The sequence below is a fragment of the Oncorhynchus clarkii genome, chromosome 5 (assembly GCF_045791955.1).
Source record: "Oncorhynchus clarkii lewisi isolate Uvic-CL-2024 chromosome 5, UVic_Ocla_1.0, whole genome shotgun sequence".
Taxonomy (NCBI): Eukaryota; Metazoa; Chordata; class Actinopteri; order Salmoniformes; family Salmonidae; genus Oncorhynchus; species Oncorhynchus clarkii.
Genome location: NC_092151.1, coordinates 66779388 through 66800629, shown reverse-complemented (window position 1 = coordinate 66800629; position 21242 = coordinate 66779388). Strand labels below are relative to the sequence as shown.

The 21242-nt window shown below is 40.8% G+C and overlaps 1 protein-coding gene across 1 annotated transcript in view; it reads left to right on the top strand.

The window, feature by feature from the left end:
- Positions 1 to 8473: 8473 nt before the first annotated feature.
- The window catches only part of LOC139409257 (leucine-rich repeat-containing protein 7-like), a 117688-nt gene continuing 104919 nt past the window's right edge, over positions 8474 to 21242 (top strand). The window contains exon 1 of the mRNA XM_071154144.1: positions 8474 to 8929. Within this exon, the coding sequence (XP_071010245.1) occupies positions 8905 to 8929 (25 nt within the window). The 5' untranslated portion in view covers positions 8474 to 8904. The remainder of the gene's footprint in view (positions 8930 to 21242) is intronic.

Genomic DNA, 21242 nt, shown 5'->3' with positions numbered 1-21242 from the left:
ATATTTTCTTAAAACTGCATTTTTGGTTAAAGGATTGTAAATAAGTATTTCACTGTAAGGTTGTATTCGGCGCATGTGACAAATAAAATTAGATTTGATAACGATACAGCTACATACATAACAGTGGCAGTCAGTGCCGTTTAAAAGGGAGGATTTTTTTTTATGAGCATGACCTTATTTCTAGTACAGCATATTGGATGACTGTCATTCATATTCCATTCACCCAGTTCAATGTAACATCAACTGGTTTAGGCTACGACATGATACTCACATTTTCCATATACCCATCATGAGATTGCAACAACCTATGAAAGAAAGTTTACAACGCAGTGACACATTAAATACCGCCTTGCACACTCTTGCCTTCATCTAGCTGATCTAGGGTGTAATCATTAGTCCAACAGTTGCAAACAAGCATTTCTATTTGACAAATTCAGGTATATTTATCCCTGTTTTGTTCCATTTGCTTCTGTTTAAGAAACGTTTTTCGACAGAATCGGCAGAATGAATACACCCCTGATCACACGCAAACAGTTCACTTTCATAGCCACATATCAACAGCTTGTTGTATTCCTTCTCGCATCTAAGCCCTCTTCTCCTCTCACCTTTCCCTTCACTTGTAGACTTCAATGCACAACACATCAGCTGTCTGTGACCAGGCAAAAAACCTTTCCAAGCCAAACCTTCATATCATAACCGCTACTCACACTCGACATCGTTGTTACCATATTAGCTAAAGTAACGTCATAGTCAACATAGCTAATAGAAGTAATGTGTTAGTAAACCTCCACAACCATGCAGTACAGTTTACAGCCAGTAAGATATTTATCTGTTACACCGGCGGGCCCCGGTGGCAATACATTAGTAAAACCAAAAGCTTGCCTTTACTTGGAAGAGTTCCAGTGTTGGATAGTCACAGCCAGCTAGCTAACATAGCATCTCTCTGTTGAAACTGGGTGCTTCAGTCGGCTAAACTAGTTAGCTGCATTTGCTAGCTAAGTAAGTGAAAGTGAAAGTGAAAAAATAATTATGAAATATAGCTGTCTCTCTCTCTCTCTCTCTCTCTTGCTCCTCCATTTTTGAAGAAATGAATTTGTTCAAAGCTGAGACAACTACTCACCACATTTTATGCACTGCAGTTCTAGCTAGCTGTGGCTTATACTTTCAGTACTAGATTCATCCTCTGATCCTTTGATTGGGTGGACAACATGTCAGTTCATGCTGCAAGAGCTCTGATAGGTTGGAGGATGTCCTCCGGAAGTTGTCATAATTACTATGGTAAGGGGTTAGAACCATGAGCCTCCTAAGTTTTGTATTGAAGTCAATGTACGCAAAGGAGGATGGAAGCTAACTGTCCTTCGGCTACACCATGGTGCTACCCTACAGAGTGCTGTTGAAGCTAATGTAGATCTTCATTGCAAAACAGTGTGTTTTAATCAATTATTTGGTGACGTGAATATATTATGCATAGCTTTATCTAAAAAGGATAACTTTTTTAATGTTTCATTATTTTTATTTTTATGGCATTTCTGGGGAGGATGGTCCTCCCCTTTCTCCTCTGAGGAGCCTCTACTGATACATACAGGATATATTGAAGCCTCCTGGTAATAATGTTACTCTATAATATATTGTTGTATGGTTTTATTAATGAGGTGGAAATGTGTCACATTAATGACTTGTTTTGTTTGATGCCGGTAAACATTTTATGCATGAGAGAAGAAGCTCTGTGTTGTGTTCATCAGTGAAGGAAACGTGTGTCCCAGAATGATATAAATCCCAGATTGATAACATTGATTTACAAGGGGGGACTTACTGAAGTTGTGGTATAAAATGATCATAATTAATGAGGGTATTAAAGTATCAGAGCCTGATTCTCAGCCTTTGTATTAATGGTCCTTGGGAGAGTTTCTGGACTGATCATTGACAACACTACACCAATGTTAATTAGATGAGGTTTCGAGAGCCAGGCTGGGCTGCTGCAGCCATAGTGAACTGAGAAGACACAAATTGACTTCCCCTTCCCAAAGGTGAGGGTCTGAAATGCTGATGAAAGGGCCTGTGGAAAATCTAATTCATTTATTCATATCCAAGCAGAAGTGCTGACACTCGGGTTCAATGTTGGAGAAAGTTTTGGACTTCTGAGAGAGGGGGAGGTAAGAGGGGGAGTGGGAGATTATTTGTGTATGTTTAGCCATAGTAGGTCCATTTTCATATTTAATTATTTGATTAAGTATGTATTCCTTGTCTTATCCTTCCTCCCCATCATAAGCAGAAAATGCAACTCAGTTTCATGGGGTTTCATTAGTCTAGGCAATCGCTGCAGGAAGTGGAAAATGAAACCCCATTTTTTTGAGTAGCCTACATTTAATTTTAGAGCTATAATTGTAAGTGACAGCTATATTTTTATTGAATAGCTTAGGGATCTTTGTCTTAATGTTTACCTTTGTGCTAAAACTACAGGCAACCTCAGTTAAAATTGCTTTGAGATGATATGGCAATTCTGGTGGGATTACTCTCACAGATTGAAAATGACAAAAGCGATCTGTTCTTTTTAAAGTTACTCTCCAGTGTTTCCAGATTTCTATGAAATATGACCTATAATTATTTACAATATGAGTGAAATACATGTAGTTTTCCTTCCATAAAATTGTAATTAAGTATGTTAAAAAAGCAGTTTTCTGTGTTGGAATGTTGTGGGCGTACCCCAACAACAGAATGGTCAAAGGTCAAATAGGGGGTGCTTATATTTGTTCTGTTTCACTGCATGTGGAAGTGGGTAACCTGTACGAGTGTGAGGTGTATATGGAAATGGAAATGTGTGGCCGTATACCGGTCAAAAATGTTAATGGGAGTAAACCACTGATTGGCCAGATCATTCTCCTCATGAGGATGACATCATCCTCCATGAGAAAATAGCAAGCATTTTTGAAAAAACTGTTTGTGGGTTTTTTGTGTGTTTTTTCTACAATTTATGCTTTGGCCACAAATACGAGTATAGGATAAGTCAACACCATTATTTGTGTATGTGTTAACAGAATATGAGCTTTTAAATGTGAGATTTTCACTGGATAGTTACTTTAATGATCTCTAAAGCCTGTGGTAGCTGTCAGGATGGAGGAAATGAATGCAAAGATATTGCCTAGTTCTGATTCATTCAGAGTATCCAGTCCCAGTGCAATACCATACTGTAGGTTTACTAGTTGTAGGTGGATAAACGGTCACCAGAGACTAGAAACATGTTAAAATCTATTAGCTGTATAATTAAAATGTGTTCAACTTAATGTACGATCTGCTTATTTAAGGACTGTGTGCATGCTTATGTTAACAATTAAATAATGTTGTCATTTGTGAAAAATCAAACAGGACTGTTTGTAGGCTGTTCCCTTTGAGGAAGGAAAGGATCAATGAAAATGTACTACTGTACTACTAACACTGTTAACCTCTTAACAGGCAACTGCAGTGGAATTCACTATAAGTATTCTATAATTTCCATCTGTTTTTCTATTTCACCTATTGGACCTATCAAACTGGTCCTGGTATGACTGAATGATGTTAGTGATTAATTAATGTATGATATAGGGTTGACAGGACCCTTACTATGCATCTCATCTCATGATGACCAATCTTTGAGGTCTTTGCACCAATGACCATTAGCACACTGAAATAAAAGCGTTATGTCATTGTATAGTGCTGTCCATTGAGAAGCCCACTGGTGTTTCCAGTGCAGTGGATTTCACAGATGGACTCAATACCTCCCCAGAACCTCATTCATCACCATTACACCCCTCTCTGACAGCAGTCTACCCCATGAAGGTTGCCCACAACACTGCACAGTCGGCAGGAGATACAGTCAGCACACAGGTGGCTGTTAGAGCAGAAATAAAAACCAAATAACCCCTTGTTAATAAGTGATGACATACAGATATCGAATCAGCAATCTTTACAAATCTCAGATAGTTACCCAGATCTGAGCAAACCATATTTTATGCCACTTAGTGAATACATTTCCCATGTAGTATAGACACAAACAGCCCCTGGGCCTTGAAAACATGGAGGTGTCTGATTGCCTTCATTTGCATTTGGTTCTTCATTTGCAACTGTCTCAGTGAGATTGGTCAGGCCCTGCCTGCTTCGTTAAAGACGTGTCCAGGTCTGTTCTTTGATGTTGAGAGCAGAGGCCTGATGCTGTACGCTGGCGGAGTGCCTTGCCAATGTTAACTAGCTTTCCTAGTCCCCACAAAGAGGGTCTCTCCAGTCGTGCTGCACTCGCTGTCAGACTGCCTAATTGAATCGGACACTTCTGAAGCAGCGTTGAAACAGACCCTCTCCGATCGTAGTGCATGCTGGGGTTCCACCTGGGAATGTCTGCCTGTGATGAAGGGGGGGTTGGCTTCGGAGACAAGGCCATAGAGTGCATCTTATTACAAAGGGTTCACACAGCAGTTATGTCACTTGTTTGATAGCTTAATTATCATGTAATATCCCTATGCAGCAACCACACTCACAGAGCACATCACTGAACATTAAACCAGAACATAGACTTTGTTTATATTAATATGTATTTTCATCCTAATGGCATTCTGTGTATTTGTCATGCTCATAATTGATTATGGATAATGAGTGACACTCTGAAGGTCAGTAAACTAGCTCATCATTCTCACGGGATTATGAAAATCATCCTCTGGCTGTATCTAATAGAGAGGCAGCTGTGAGAGTTGACAGTGTACCGTATAGTAGGTATTCACTGGGTTGGACAGACAGAGAGGAGAGACAGATAAGAGTTTGTGTTAAATTAAGCTACTGTATATAGATTTTGTGAAGCAATTGTAATTTGTGACATACAGTCTGTAGTATGATGTATGACAATGATGATTATACATTTTGGTGTGTAGAATAACATTTGTAATGAATAAAAAAAAATGTTGCATCATGTGCATGTCAACTCAGCCTGAAACATTCCAACATCCATCTGAGTGTGTATCCATCTAGTAACTCCATGTCTCTGTCCCCACTCAGGTGCTATTTCCCATATACTGTGGCCTACTGGCTGGCTGGCGATGGTATAGAAAGATTCCAATCATTGTCCTTCAATGTATGGAGGGTGATCTAATGAAGAGTCATAGGAGATTTAAAACCCACTTCTACAGACTTCTACAGTCTTTTTCATAGTCCTAGTCCAAATCTAAAATGCATTTAGCACTTAGCCCACTATTACTACTTTACCTGCCTTGATTCTAAATGTATGTTGTTTTTATTGTATATAATGCTATTTTTTCCCCCTCGGTAGAGCTTTGAGATAACCTTGTAATGAAAATGTATTATTATTATTATATGCCCTTGGATTACAGGGATTCTTGTCACAATGTCTCCATAGTAACCAAGGAAAGAAGGATGTAATATCTGCATGCAACACTAAAATACTTGACAATACCTCTACAAGAGGCTGAGTTTTATAATGTGTTCAGACATTTTACTCTACATACATTTAATCAAGAGAGTGTGCAAATGAGTCCAGTCTTTCAATGGACTTGTTTTGACAGTAGGTATTTTTATCATAAAACAGAAATGTATAGTTAGTTGTTGAAACATACTATAGAGGCTGTGGGTTGGATTATAGTCTCTCTGGTGTATGAAGGTGTATAATTGCCTTTGATTATGTTGTGCAGTGCATGTGATGACAACACAACAATACACACCCGTGGCAAGCATTCTCCTTCATTTGGGAATGACTGTATTTACACCATAGCCAAAGTAAATGTTGCCTGTCTGAAGGTAAAATGGTATTCATGCAGCCATTTAGATGCCTAATATTTAGAAGCCAATAATAGCCTAAGATACTGTATAATCTAGCCTACTATTACTGGACTTGATCCATATAGCTTGAAACATTCAACCATCCATCTGTAATCCATTTAGTAACTCTATGCCTCTGTCCAATTCCAGCGCTTTATCCTATATATGTGGCTTACAGGCCATTGTATGGAACAATTCCAATCATTGACCTTCAATGTATGGAGGGAGATCTAATGAAAAGTCATAGGCGATTTAGTCATCTCTCAAGAGCTGGGTTATGGAAATAACACATTAGGATGACCATCGGTGCTATGATCATCTGACTATTGCACTGCCTGGAGTTTGATAAATGGCATTGGCACTTGGACTGGAACCGGTGCCATGGTCAGATGACATGAAAATAGAGCGCTTCGGCCACGCACACCAGTTGTGGAATTGGCATTGAAAAACAGAAGCACATGCAGAAAAGTACCTTATACTGACGGTAAAATATGGGGGAGGATCTTTGATGTTATGGGGCCATTTTGCTTCCATAGGTCCTGGGGCCCTTGTTAAAGGTCCAATGCAGCTGTTTTCATCTCAAAACAAAATCATTTCTGGATATCAATTATGTACCTGTGCTTATTTTCAATTAAAATGGTCAAAAATAAACTAAAATAGCTTCTTAGCAAGAATTTTGATGTCACCAGGCAGTCCAAATCCCCACCCAGCCAAACAAACTGAAGGTTCAGGCGATCTTTTCAAACAGATCTTACACTAAAATTACATTATCATAATTTGCACAATTTCATAGTATTATTAAAAACTCATTGAATAGAAATATACACTGATTGTACAAGACATTAAGAAGACCTTCCTAATATTGAGTTGCAACCCCCCCTTTTTGCCATCAGAACAGCCTCAATGAACTCTACAAGGTGTCGAAAGCTGGCCAATGTGGACTCTAGTGCTTCCCACAGTTGTGTTCATTTGCCTGGATGACCTTTGAGTGGTGGACCCTTCTTGATACACACAGAAAATTGTTGAGCGTGAACAACCCAGCAGCGTTGCAGTTCTTGACACAAACCGCTGGCACCTACTACCATACCCTGTTCAAAGGCACTTAAATATTTTGTCTTGCCCATTCACCCTCTGAATGGTACACATACACAATCCATGTCTCAATTCTCTCAAGGCTTTGAAAATCCTTCTTTAACCTGTCTCCTCCCATTCATTTACACTCATTAAAGTGGATTTAACAAGTGACATCAATAAAGGACCATAGCTTTCACCTGGACTCACCTTGTCAGTCTATGTCACATGTGTCAAACTCGTTCCACGGAGGGCTGAGTGTCTGCGGGTTTTCACTCCTCCCTTGTCTTTGATTGATGAATTAAAAATGAAAACCCCAAAACCAGCAGACAGTAGGCCCTCCACAGAATGAGTTTGACTCCACTGGTCTATGTTATGGAAAGAGGTGTTCATAATGTTTTGTACACTCAGCCTATATAAAATACAAGAAAATCGCGTGTTTGACTACACTGTCCCTTTCAGGTCAACGGCATCATGAACTACAAAGTACCAGCTAATTTGATCCAAAAACCTGGATGCCTCTGCCAGGAGACTGACACTTGGCCACAGGTGGATCTTCCATCAAGACAACTAAACTAATCAAAATCGATGAGTATTGCTAGAGTATCGAAAACAGGGGTGTCAGTCATTTTGACCCCTATCTTTCTGAATTTTTTCAAAAATTACTTTCTCTGAGCAATTGTATTAGTATAAAATAATATAATTTCACAAATTTGTTTTGCATAGAAAATAGCTCTTTATTTTATAGTATTTTTTGCTCATCTTAACCAAGGGTGCCAATAAATCCTAACAAAGCCGTTGTTTTGTGTGTTTTTCTTGAGTTCTGAGCTCAGTGCAATGTAAACTATGCCCTCTTAAAACATTTACGTTTTTTCTCAGTGGTCCCTAAACCAAAAAATATTAAGACTAAAGCAGCTAAGTATAACAACAGGTTACAAGCCCTCCTCAATCCAGTTTTCTTTACATATGCAATAGCTTTCCAAAGAAGCCCAATGTGATCTGTGCTCTCACCATTCCTCTGTGTGTCTGCTATAGAGAGTGCTGAGATTGCTTGCCCAAATTTCTGTCTGGAAGAGGAATGATGAAAGCAACATGCAATAGTAGGCTGAAAAAATACTGTATTAAACCTCAATATTGGACTTTTATTTCATTGAAAGTGGGCTACACTGTTGGTTAACACAGACATGGAAGGGTTATACACACAGCATTGGGCAGGCTCTTGAGTAATTCTAGAGTGGCGGTGGAGCAGTGGTCAGACAGGAATGTCGTTTCTAGTTTTATGAACGGTGTATTCTGGTCTTATCTTATCTCAGTTGTTTCCCTGCCGCGCACTTTATTCACGCGCTCGCATGCACACAGACCACTCCTTTTGCGTCCCCGTTCGTTCCATCTTCATCTAGTCCTCATTTCCTCCCTTCTTCTGCCTCCTCCTCTCTCGTGTCGATGCGAGAGGAGGAAACGCTCATTTGATTTCATTCGTGAGAAGTCTTCGAGTTCCCTCACGGAGAAGGACATCGAATTATTCGTGGAGGGCAGAGGACCAAATCGGTACCTGCCTCGAAATTCGATGACGGAATCACCCAATGAGCGTAATCTAGCAAACCCGGCATAATCGCGTGTTTTTTTTGCCGTGTTTGTGCACCTCGGTAAACGGGATTGTATGCATAAAGAAGATAAGCATTATGACTTTGAACCCTTTGATAAAAGTATGGGGAGCAATGGCTGGGTGTTCATCTATCGGTTTACAGTGATATAAAGCGCATCTTGATCAATATCCTATTATCACCTGAAATCTGCTATTAGAATAGGAATACTATTTTATGATGTGTAACGTGTCTAACGTGTTATGGTCAGCATGTGGATGCTCATTTGTTTTGTCTTGAAAGAGACCCATTTATTCCTTGTCACTGAAAGGAAAACCGCACCATGGGTTGGTGCTCCTTGAATAGTCTACTCACCTCTGCACATACCTGTCACAGAAGGCTACTGCCCGGTTTTGGAATTACAATTGGATTTAGATAAATTCTATAGAACAACCCAATGGACAATTACTCACATCTACAACGTAAGTGTGCATTTTATTGTTGATACTGTAAAGCCATGTCATCAATAAGAAACTGCATCTAATGTAGTGAGAAAATGATATAATAACAAATATTGCACCTCACTCAATTGATCACTGTTACCAATTGCAAGATTCTTATGTTTTATGAAGATTATGTTCACATTTCACATATAGGCTAGCAGTGAGTTCTGTATAAAGACTTGGTTATATTGATATTATAATTGCATACACTACCGTTCAAATGTTTGGGGTCACTTAGAAATGTCCTTGTTTTTGAAAGTGAAACACATTTTTTGTCCATTAAAATAACATCAAATTGATCAGAAATACAGTGTAGACATTGTTAATGTCGTAAATGACTAATGTAGCAGGAAATGGCAGATTTTTTATGGAATATCTACATAGGCGTACAGAGGCCCATTATCAGCAACCATCACTCCTGTGTTCCAACGGCACTTTGTGTTAGCTAATCCAAGTTTATAATTTTAAAAAGAGAATTGATGATTCAAAAACCCTTTTGCAATTATGTTAGCAAAGCTCACATCTGTTGTGCTAATTAAAGAAGCAATAAAACTGTCCTTCTTTAGACTAGTTGAGTATCTGGAACATCAGCATTTGTCGGTTTGATTACAGGCTCAAAATAGCCAGAAACAAAGAACTTTCTTCTGAAACTCATCAGTCTATTCTTGTTCTAAGAAATGAAGGCTACTCCATGAGAGAAATTGCCAAGAACTGAAAATCTCGTACAACGCTGTGTACTACTCCCTTCACAGAACAGAGCAAACTGAGTGGGAGGCCCCGGTGCACAACTGAGCAAGAGGACAAGTACAGTAGAGCGTCTAGTTTGAGAAACAGATGCCTCACAAGTCCACAACTGGCAGCTTCATTAAATAGTACCCGCAAAACACCAGTAACATCAACAGTGAAGAGGCGACTCCAGGATGCTGGCCTTCTAGGCAGAGCTCCTCTGTCCAGTGTCTGTGTTCTTTTGCCCATCTTAATCTTTTATTTTTATTGGCCAGTCTGAGATATGGCTTTTTCTTTGCAAATCTGCCTAGAAGGCCAGCATCTCTGAGTTGCCTCTTTACTGTTGACGTTGAGACTGGTGTTTTACAACATGGACCATGACTACACTGTATTTCTTATCAATTTAATGTTGTTTAAAAAAAAAAAAAAAAGCTTTTCTTTCAAAAACAAGGACATTTTTAAGTGACCCCAAACGTTTGAAAGGTAGTGTATATCCAGTATTAGTCTTTCACTAACCTACAGTATAGGCTACATCAGGCTTGATGTTTATATTGAACCATGAGCCACTGTATGTTTGTTCCCCAGGTGCCTAGGCTACTTGTCCCTGATATTCATGATTGACATGATTGCACCTCTATGGTATCATAGCTATTCAAGGTGAACCCTGATCATCTTAGACAATTGAATGAGGATATGGGTCTATTCGTAGTCCCATAGTACAATCCAATTTCAATCCAAATCAACTGTTTCTTAAATTGATCAATTAATGAGAAGGCCATTAATTTCCTGGTGTTCATATGAGTGGCATAAGCAGGTCACTCTAACTGATACTGCAGTGCCTTGATACAGGTCGGCTTGTGTCTAAATCCTGTTGCAACCTATAGGAATTGATCTGGTTAGATATCCAGTCAATGGCACAGTTTCATAGTGAAGTAACATAATGGCGCCGGAGGGGATGGCTGCCGTTTTACGGGCTCCTAACTAACTGTGCTATGTTTTTAGTTTCTTTGCATTGTTTGTAACTTATTTTGTACATAATGGTGCTGCTACTGTCTCTTATGACCAAAAAAAGCTTCTGGACATCAGAACAGCGATTTCTCACCTCGAACTGGGTCCAAACTGAGTACTTTAATGAGTCAGATGCGAAGGATATACTGCTTCCCCGAGACTAGGCCCAAATCCCTGTCATTCGTGTGAAGAAAAGACTGAGAGAATTCATTGGAGAGTGGGTAAACCACCTTTACCATTAGTTCTTTTGGCAAATGAGCACTGGAAAATAAACTGTATGATCTACGATCGAGACTATCCTACCAACCGGACATTAAAAACTGTAATATCTTATGTTACACCGAGTCGTGGCTGAACGACGACACGGATAATATAGAGCGTTTTCCGTGCATCGGCAGGAAAGAGCAGCTACTTTTGGTAAGACGCGGGGTGGGGGTGTGTTTCTATTTGTCAGTAACAGCTGGTGCGCAATGTCTAATATTATAGAAGTCTCAAGGTGTTGCTCGCCTGAGGTAGAGTACCTCATGATATGCTGTAGACCACACTATCTACCAAGAGAGTTTTAATCTATAGTATTCATAGCCGTCTATTCACCACCACAAACTAATGCTGGCACTAAGACCGCACTCAACGCACTGCATAAGGCCAAAAGCAAACAACGTTGCTCCTAGTGTCCAGGGACTTTAATGCAGTCAAACTAAAATCAATTTTACCTAATTTCTACCAGCATGTCGCATGTGCAACCAGAGGGGAAAAAAACTCTAGACCACTTTTACTCCACACACAGAGGCACATACAAAGCTCAACCTCCATTTGGCAAATCTGACCATAATTCTATCCTCCTGATTCCTACTTACAAGCAAAAACTAAAGGAGGAAGTAAAAGGGACTCGCTCATTACGGAAGTGGTCAGATGGCGTGGATGCTACGCTACAGGACTGTTTTGCTAGCACAGACTGGAATATGTTCCAGGATTCATCCATTAGCATTGAGGAGTACACCACCTCAGTCACCTGCTTCATCAATAAGTGCATTGACGACATTGTCCCCACAGTAACCATACATACATATCCCAACCAGAAGCCATGGATTACAGGCAACATCCGCACCGAGCTAAAGGCTAGAGCTGCCGCTTTCAAGGAGCGGGACACTAATCCGGACACTTATAAGACATCCCGCTATGCCCTCAGACAAACCATCAAACAAGCAAAGCATCAATACAGGACTGAGATTGAATCCTACTACACCGGCTCTGGCGCTCGTTGGATGTGGCCGGGCTTGCAAACTATTACGGACTACAAAGGGAAACCCAGCCGTCGAACTGCCCAGTGACACGAGCCTATCAGATGAGCTAAATGCCTTTTATGATCGCTTTGAGTTAAGAAACCCTGAAGCATGCATGAGAGCACCAGTGTTTCGTACGACTGGGTGATCACGCTCTCCGTAGCCGATATGAGCAAGACCTTTAAACAGGTCAACATTCACAAGACCCCGGGGCCAGACAGATTACCAGGACGTATACTCAGAGCATGCGTGGACCAACTGGCAAGTGTCTTCACTGATACTTTCAACCTCTCCCTGACCCAGTCTGTAATACCTACATGTTTCAAACAGACCACCATAGTCCCTGTGCCCAAGAAAGCGAAGGTAACCTGCCAAAATGACTACCGCCCCATAGCACCAACGTCGGTAGCCATTAAGTGCTTTGAAAGGCTGGACATGGCTCACATCAACACCATCATCCTGGAAACCCTAGACCCACTCCAATTCCCATACCGCCCCAACAGATCCACAGATGATGCAATCTATCCTGCACTCCACACTGCCCTTTCACATCTGGACAAAAGGAACACCTATGTGAGAATGCTATTCATTGACTACAACTCAGCGTTCAACACTATAGTGCCCACTAAGCTCATCACTAAGCTAAGGACCCTGGACTAAACAACTCCCTCTGCAACTGGATCCAGGACTTCCTGACAGGCCGCTCCCAGATGGTAAGGGTAGGCAACAACACATCTGCCACGCTGATCTTCAACACTGGGGCCCCTCAGGGGTGAGTGCTTAGTCCACCCTTGAACTCCCAGTTCACCCACGACTGCGTGGCCAACACGACTCCAACACAATCATTAACTTTGCTGACGACCCAACAGTGGTAGGCCTGATCACCGACAACGGTGAGAAAGCCTAGAGGGAGGAGGTCAGAGACCAGGCAGTGTGCTTCCAGGACAACAACCTCTCCCTCAATGTGATCAAGACAAAGGAGCTTATCGTGAACTACAGGAAAAGGAGGTTCAAACAGGCCCCCATTAACATTGACGTGGCTGCAGTGGAGCGGGTCAAGAGTTTCAACCTCCTTGGTGTCCACATTACCAACAGACTATCATGGTCCAAACACAACAGGTCAGTCGTGAAGAGGGCATAACAACACCTTTTCACTCTCAGGAGAATGAAAAGATTTGGCATGGGTCCCCAGATCCCAAAAGATTTCTACAGCTGCACCATCAAGAGCATCCTGACCGGTTACATCACCACCTGCTATGGCAACTGCTTGGCATCGGACCATAAGAAACTGCAGAGGGTAGTGCGTACGGCCCAGTACATCACTGGGGCCAAGGTTCCTGCCATCCAGGACCTATATACCAGGCGGTGTCGGAGGAAGGCCCCAAAAATGTTCAGCGACTCCAGTCATGGACTCTCTGTTACCGCACGGCAAGCAGTACTGGAGCGCCAAGTCTAGGTCCAAAAGGCTCCTTAATAGCTTTAATCAAATGGCCAGAGGCCTATTTACATTGACCCCCCCCCCCCTTTTTTTTTACACTGCTGCTACTCGCTGTTTATTATCTATACATAGTCACTCTACCCCTACCTACATGTACAAATGACTGCAACTAACATGTACCCCCGCACATTGACTCGGTACCGGTACCCCTGTAATAGCCTCGATATTGATATTTCATTGTGTTACTTTTTATTTTATTTAGTAAATATTTTCTTAACTCTATTGCTTGAAATGTTGGTTAAGGGCTTGTAAGTAAGCATTTCATGAGCATGGCCTAATTTCCTGTTTTATTCAGTGCATGTGGCAAATAACATTTGATTTGATTTGGAGTTGACAGCTTCCTTTTTGCATATAGTGCCTGGTGAAAGTCTACACACCGTTCACACACTCTTTACATTTTGCTACCTTAAAAATTCAATCTAAAAAAGGATTCAATTTGATTTTGCTCCTATTGATCTATACAACCTAGTCCACATTTTCAAAGTAAAATACATTTATTGTTTATAATTTATAGAGCAAAGTTGGTAGAATCTTATTTAAAATGATTCACAGCTGTAATGGCTGCTAGGGCTGCAAGTAGCCTAGCGGTTCGAGCAGCGAGCCAGCCACCAGAGGGTTGCCAGTTTGAATCCTGGGTCCGACGGGAAATATCTGGCAGGAACTGAGCTGGCAACTGGAGATTTTCTGGTATCAAATCCTAGATGCCATTGCTTGCCGTTGTGCCCTTGAGCAAGGGACTTACCCCCACACAGCAATAGTTCCTGGGCGCCCAGTGTCGGAGCACCCTGTATGTGTGTCAGTGGCGGTCAGTGCCATTTTAGGGCGAGGGCGGAAGATTTTTCTTTCAAAAGCATGGCCTTATTTCTATTACAGCTTATTGGATGACAAATATTCATATTCCATTCACCCAGTTCAATGTAACAGCGATAGGTTTAGGCTACTACATGATACTCTAATTTCCCCTATACCAATCATGAGGTTGCTACAACCTAGCCTATGATTTAAAGTTTTCAACATAGGTGCACACAGGTCGAGAGAACGATTTGGACAGTCTGTGACATTCAATACTGCCTTGCAAACTCTTGCCTGCATCTAGCTGATATAGGGTGTAATCATTAGTCCAACAGTTGCAAACAAGAGTTTCTATTGGACAGATTCAGGCATGTTTATTCATGTTTTGTTCCGTTTGCTTCCGTTTAAGAAACATTTTTAAACAGAATCGGCAGAAAGAATACACCCCTGATCATGCGTAAACACACTTCACTTTCATAGCAGCCATGTTGTATTCCATCTCGCATCTCTGCGCTCTCTTCGTCTAACCTGTTCCCTTCGCTTGTGGAGCTGCATGTGACCAGGCGAAAAAAACTTTCCAAGCCAAACCACTACACACAGCCTACATCGTTGTCACCATATTAGCTAAAGTAACGTCATAGTCATCATAACTAATATAAGTAATGCGTTAGTAAACCCGCTACAATCATAAAGTTAGTGTGCAGTCAGTAAGCAGTTATGCCGGCGGGCACCTGTGGCAATAATTTTGCAATAACAAAAGCTTACCTTGTTGTGTTTTTAAGTCATAGCTAGCTAACTAACAGGGCATCCCTGCTAGTAGGATGTTTCAGTAGGCTAAACTAGCTAGCTGCATTTTCTAACTAATTAAATGGAGAAAAAAAATGATATCTCTCTCTCTCTCGCTCTCTCTCTCTCTATTTTGTTCAAAACTGTTCAACTATTGTCTTTCTCTCTCTTTGAGTCAACTACTCACCACAGTGTATGCACTGCAGTGCTAGCTAGCTGACGCTTATGCTTTCAGTACTAGATTCCTTTGATTGGTTGGACCACATCTCAGTTCATGCTGCAAGAACTCTGATAGGCTGGAGGACATCCTCGAAGTTGTCATAATTACTGTGCAAATCTATGGAAGGGGGTGAGAACCATGATCCTTCTAGGTATTGTATTGAAGTCAATGTACCCAGAGGAGGATGGAAACTAGCTGTCTTCCGGCTACACCATGGTTCTGCCCTACAGAGTGCTGTTCAGGCTACTGTAGACGTTATTTGCAAAATAGTGTGTTTTAATTAGTTATTTGGTGACATGATTATATGTAGTATAGTTTTATCTAAAAAATGTAACTTTTTTAATGTTTTACAATTAACATTTTTACGAAATTCACTGTGGAGGATGGTCCTACCCTTCCTCCTCTGAGGAGTCTCCACTGATGTGTGTCTTTCTTGGGGGTTGGGTTAAAAGCGGAGTAGAATTTTGGCTGGACCTTTGTGTAATTGACCAATAAAGTGATGTTAATCTAATCTTAATCAATGGTGCTCCCACATAGGATTAACTCTGGGGTATGAAGACACACAATCAAGACATCTTCGTTTACATTTTTATTGATTTGGAAATGTTTTATTTCACTTTGAAAATGTGGACTAGGTTGTGGAGATCAGTAGGAAAATAAAGTTTTATCCCTTTAATTTTAAGGCAGCAAAATGTGAAGAGTGTGTGTAAGGGTTGAGATGTTTCATTTTTCATTTGGTTCATATTTTTTGCTTATGGATGAAAGCTGTCTTCCATTCTCATTAGTAAGCAGGTACTGTTTACATTTTGTGCCTTTGAAGGGGCTGATGAAAGCCCAACCTGCCAGTTAGTCACGTCACTGGAAAAGAGGCAGCAGCTAACTGCTACAAGCTGTACCGTTGAAGTTAGCTAGCCATTCAAAGTTGACAACAGGTCTTCCACATAAAAATATCTCTACCTTGAGTTTTATTGCATCTTTCTAATTAACTCATTGATGTCTACACATTTGCCTGTTTAAGTGCTCTTAAAACTACTGCAGAAATAAGCAGAAATAATCTAATTATCTTCCATTTGGGCCCTGTTCCCACTGCAAGATATGAAGGAGAGGAGCATTGTGGCGAAAGATAATTCTACTTTTCAATTCACATTATGTCCTTGCCTTACCTTTCGTTGTGGCTGGCAATGCGACACTCTTGGTCAGCCGTTCTTCTAAAACGTTGCCCTATTGAATAATGCAAACAAACTACATTACACTTAAGTGATAATGCCTGAGTAGCCGGTGTTTGGAGGATATGTTGGCACGGGTGTTGTTAGGCCCGAGATGAACCATGCCAATATATTATCTAAACACAGGCTTTTAGGGCATTATCACTTACAGTGGGGCAAAAAAGTATTTAGTCAGCCACCAATTGTGCAAGTTCTCCCACTTAAAAACATGAGAGGGGCCTGTAATTTTCATCATAGGTACACTTCCTCTTAAAGAAGAAGTTACAGGTCTGTGAGAGCCAGAAATCTTGCTTGTTTGTAGGTGACCAAATACTTATTTTCCACCATAATTTGCTAATAAATTCATTAAAAATCCTACAATGTGATATTCTGGATTTTTTTTCTCATTTTGTCTGTCATAGTTGAAATGTACCTATGATGAAAATTACAGGCCTCTCATCTTTTTAAGTGGGAGAACTTGCACAATTGGTGGCTGACTAAATACTTTTTTGCCCCACTGTAAGTGTAATATGGTTTGGTTGCATTATTCAATAGGGCAACATTTTAGAAGAAAGGTTTCACTTTGGTTTCACTTTAATACAACGAGTTACCAACATATTCAAATAACGATTGACATATTTTCATTAAAAACCTTATTTTGATTCATTTATTCATACTATTTCATCCTTCCACTAGATATAGTCCCGACACAAATCTAGGGTTGCTACCCAAGCCGACTGGTCGTTTGTTCTATTGGTTCGGTTGCCAGAGACGCGACCCAGTCATTCAGTCTTTTTGTTCTATATCTATGGACGCGACCCAGTCGTTCGTTCTAAACGTTCCATTGCCATACTGGCTGGCAACGTTCTTATCCCCTGCTTGCTAGCTAGCCAACTACGGCTAACTTACAGTCACGTAAAACAGTGCACTCAGAATAACAACAGTAGCTGCATTTGCATTTTTTGAAGTGTTTTCTAGTGACATTTATTTGGATACATCCATAACAATGAGCTAATGAGGCGCGATTTCGCCTGACATAGAAAATGTGCTCTCTCATCAGGACACTGTTGTTCAGAGGAGCTAACCAACAACACAGCTAACACAATCACTTCAAACTGAAGCAGGAAAGACAGAAAACTTGCTGCACTTAGTTTTGTTTGACCTTTTTTCAATTAACATTTCTTTGTATCCATAAAAATGATGCCAGATAATTCATGATTTCGACTGGCTGAGAAACGCTGCCTACCTGTCTGTCTCGTCCCGACTAGTTCATTACTATTTGACAGATGGAGATGGACATGATTATTATAATAATTTTTTTCTAACTTTTTCTCCCCAATTTCGTGGTATCCAATTGGTAGTTACAGTCTTGTCTCATCACTGCAATTCCCATACTGACTCGGGAGAGGCGAAGGTCGGGAGCCATGCGTTCTCCGTAACACGACCCAACCAAGCCGCACTACTTCTTGACACATTGCCCGCTTAACCCGAAAGCCAGCCACACCAATTTGTCAGAGGAAACACCATACACCTGGCGACCGTGTCAGCATGCATGCGTCTGGCCCGCCACAGGAGTCGCTAGAGTGCAATGGGACGAGGACATCCCTGCCGGCCAAACCCTTCCCTAACCCGGACAATGTTGGGACAATTGTGCGCCGCCCCATGGGTCTCCCGGTCGCGGCCGGCTGCAACAGAGAATCTCTAGTGGCACAGCTAGCATCTGCGATGTAGTGCCTTAGACCACTGCACCACTCAGGAGGGGTAGAGATCGAATTTATATATTGAAACAATGTTGCAAATGTCAGAGAGACAGACAGCAGGGTTTATTCAAATCTCTGTTGAAAACGAAATGTTAGTCTTAAAGAAATGTGAGATCATGTCTAGATGCTTTTTATAGCGGAGATCAAGTTTATAAAGTGCCTGGCTGGGCTAATGAGACAGTGGATTGTGAAGTCAGATGGAACAGAGTAAATAGGAATTTTAACGTCATAGATTTAGCTGGTGGTAACTTGTGGAATAGACACCAGAATGTGTTTTTAACCAATCAGCATTCAGGATTAGAACCACCTGTTCTATAATCTTGAATAATACAACAATTCACAAGCATGTGCAGACAGTTAAAGGGTTCATTTACGCATCTGTAGGCTACATGCATTACATCAAGTAACGTTAGCCTATCAAAAATGTATGATTAACTCTCTCATACGAAGATATAAGTACAGTAGGCCTACCTTACAACATTGTTTAATTTTGATCTATATCATGCAAATCATTGCATGTGCTATAAGCTAACTGAAAATGTGGGTATAGGTGAATTCACTGCGATGGGCTGTTTTATATGGAAGCCGATACACGCCACCATGATTTCTCAACTGCACAATTAGTCTGTGTTTCAGTCTGATCAACTGTAGCCTACTGATAACAATCCCAACTGTAGGTAGCCCATGCGCTCTGATCCCATCTTGGCCTGGCCAGGGGAAACATAACATCATGTTTTTGTAGCCTAAGCGATGTATTTATAGTCTAAAATAGGCCCATTTATTTGTGTTCTGAGAAATTGTGAATGTGATCAAACTTGGTTTATATCCAAACTTCGGGTGGCTAGGCTACCTAGGTCTTTTTAATAAAAAAGTATTGACTGGAATTAATCAATCAACACGAAAGTGATGACATACTGTTTGAGTATCTTTTTAATTACAGATGCAAAGGCCTACATAATGCAACCCTGCATACAGTGAGCTCAGCCCTGTTAGTTTTGTTGTCCAGTCGCAGTTGTTGTCTCTTTGTTTGTGTAAAGGGTTTTAACGTTTTCATCCTCCTTAGGGCCAGGAGTTTTTCCAGGAGTTAATTTTTTATTTTTACTATTTGAATTGATTAGAAAAATAATCTGGTCCCATCATAGCCCATATAAAACAATTTTTAACAGCTGATTTATTACTGTCATACGCTACAACTAGGGTCCAGAGTTGGTTAGGTTAGTCTACTACCAGATCAGGAAAAACTCTGGGCCCCAGGAAAACAATTTCCCCCACACCACTATGGGACACTATGGGACCAACTTCGGATACACAAACTGTTAGGGCCTACATAAAGTTGTCCCAACAGCAGAGTCCCAACTGTAGTCCCAACACATTACCACTGCTAAAAAACATAGCTGATATGGCTGACTTGCTTAAACAAATATGGTTTCTACTGACAATTGAGATGTACAAACTGTGGCATAATGGGACTACGAGCAGATACACCAATTCAGAAGGAACAGGATAAATAAAGAGGGGATATAAGCAGACAATGAAAGATCTTACAATATTAAGTGATTACATTTCTCTAAAACAGGCTATAGGCTACATGTTCACCACCAAGTCAGAACAGTAGGCGAAATTATGAGGGGAAAAGGGACCAAATAATTAGGGTGAGGCACATGGGCTACTAACAGCTTACTACACAACATACACTTAGTATTGCTCTCTTAGCTACAGTATACATATCTCCCTGGCATATTACATAATTAATGCAACAGCATACAATACATTTTTGGACTTACCTTGTTGTGCTGTGCTTACTTGAACAGGAAGGTGGCGAGGGGGTCCTTTGTGAACAAATTTTGTCATCAAACTTTGTCATCAAAGTCTGGCATTCTCTGGATTTATGGTGCTTTCAAGACAACTGGGAACTCAGAAAAACCAAGGTCGAATCATGATGACGTCAGTGATCTTCAGGTCGGAGCTCTAGAAAGAAGCCCGATTTCTCGTTCAAAACATATTTTCCCAGTCGGTGCCAGTTTTCTTGGACTCACTTAAGTCTGATATTTCACATTTCCGAGTTTCCAGTTGTTTTGAGCAGATATAATGCTGGAAAAACTTGAAAACTTGGAAAAACGTTGAATTTGCGATTTCCAACTTGTTGTGTGATATTTATGTCCAATGGCCGGTTTGCACTGATACGTTTTATCTATAATTTCTCTTTATTATTTCTCTTCATATGACAAGGATTGAAAAGGATTTGCCAGTAGATTGTCGAATTGATTCATCATGATGACTGCTAGCTAAGACTTTGAAAGTATGATGTTGACATAATCAGTCAAATTAAAGCTACTGTAGATATGTTTTTATTTATTTATTTTATTTAACCTTTATTTAACCAGGTAGGCCAGATGAGAACAAGTTCCCATTTACAACTGCGACCTGCAACGCAGGAGACAGAGAGTGCAATGCTGTGCGTCTTTAATAGCACCAACGCACCACAGGGTGCTCACAATAGTTACGTTCCCAAACACAGGGAATCAAAATGTACAACGGAAAAATCACGACCAGGCACTAACACGTACCTCTACAACAGAGCCGAAGGTTACACTGAAATAATCCCGCACAACAACCAGGCGGGCCGGCTGTCTAATAAAGACAAACTAATTATACATAAACAGGTGCTACCAATAAACATACAAGGAGGGGGAGGAAAAACAATCAGTGGCAGCTAATAGGCCGGTGACGACGACCGCCGAGCGCCACCCGCCCGGGAAGGGGAACCACCCTCGGTCGGACTCGTGACACTGGCCAAGATAAAGTAAAGCAGTGCGACAAAAACAACAACACAGAGTTACACATAAACAAACGTACAGTCAATAACACAAAATAAAATCAAAATAGAAAAATCTATGTACAGTGTGTGGAAATGTAGAAAAGTAGGGAGGTAGGCAATAAATAGGCCATAGAGGTGAAATAATTACAATTTAGCATTAATACTGGAGTGATAGATGTGCAGATGATGATGTGCA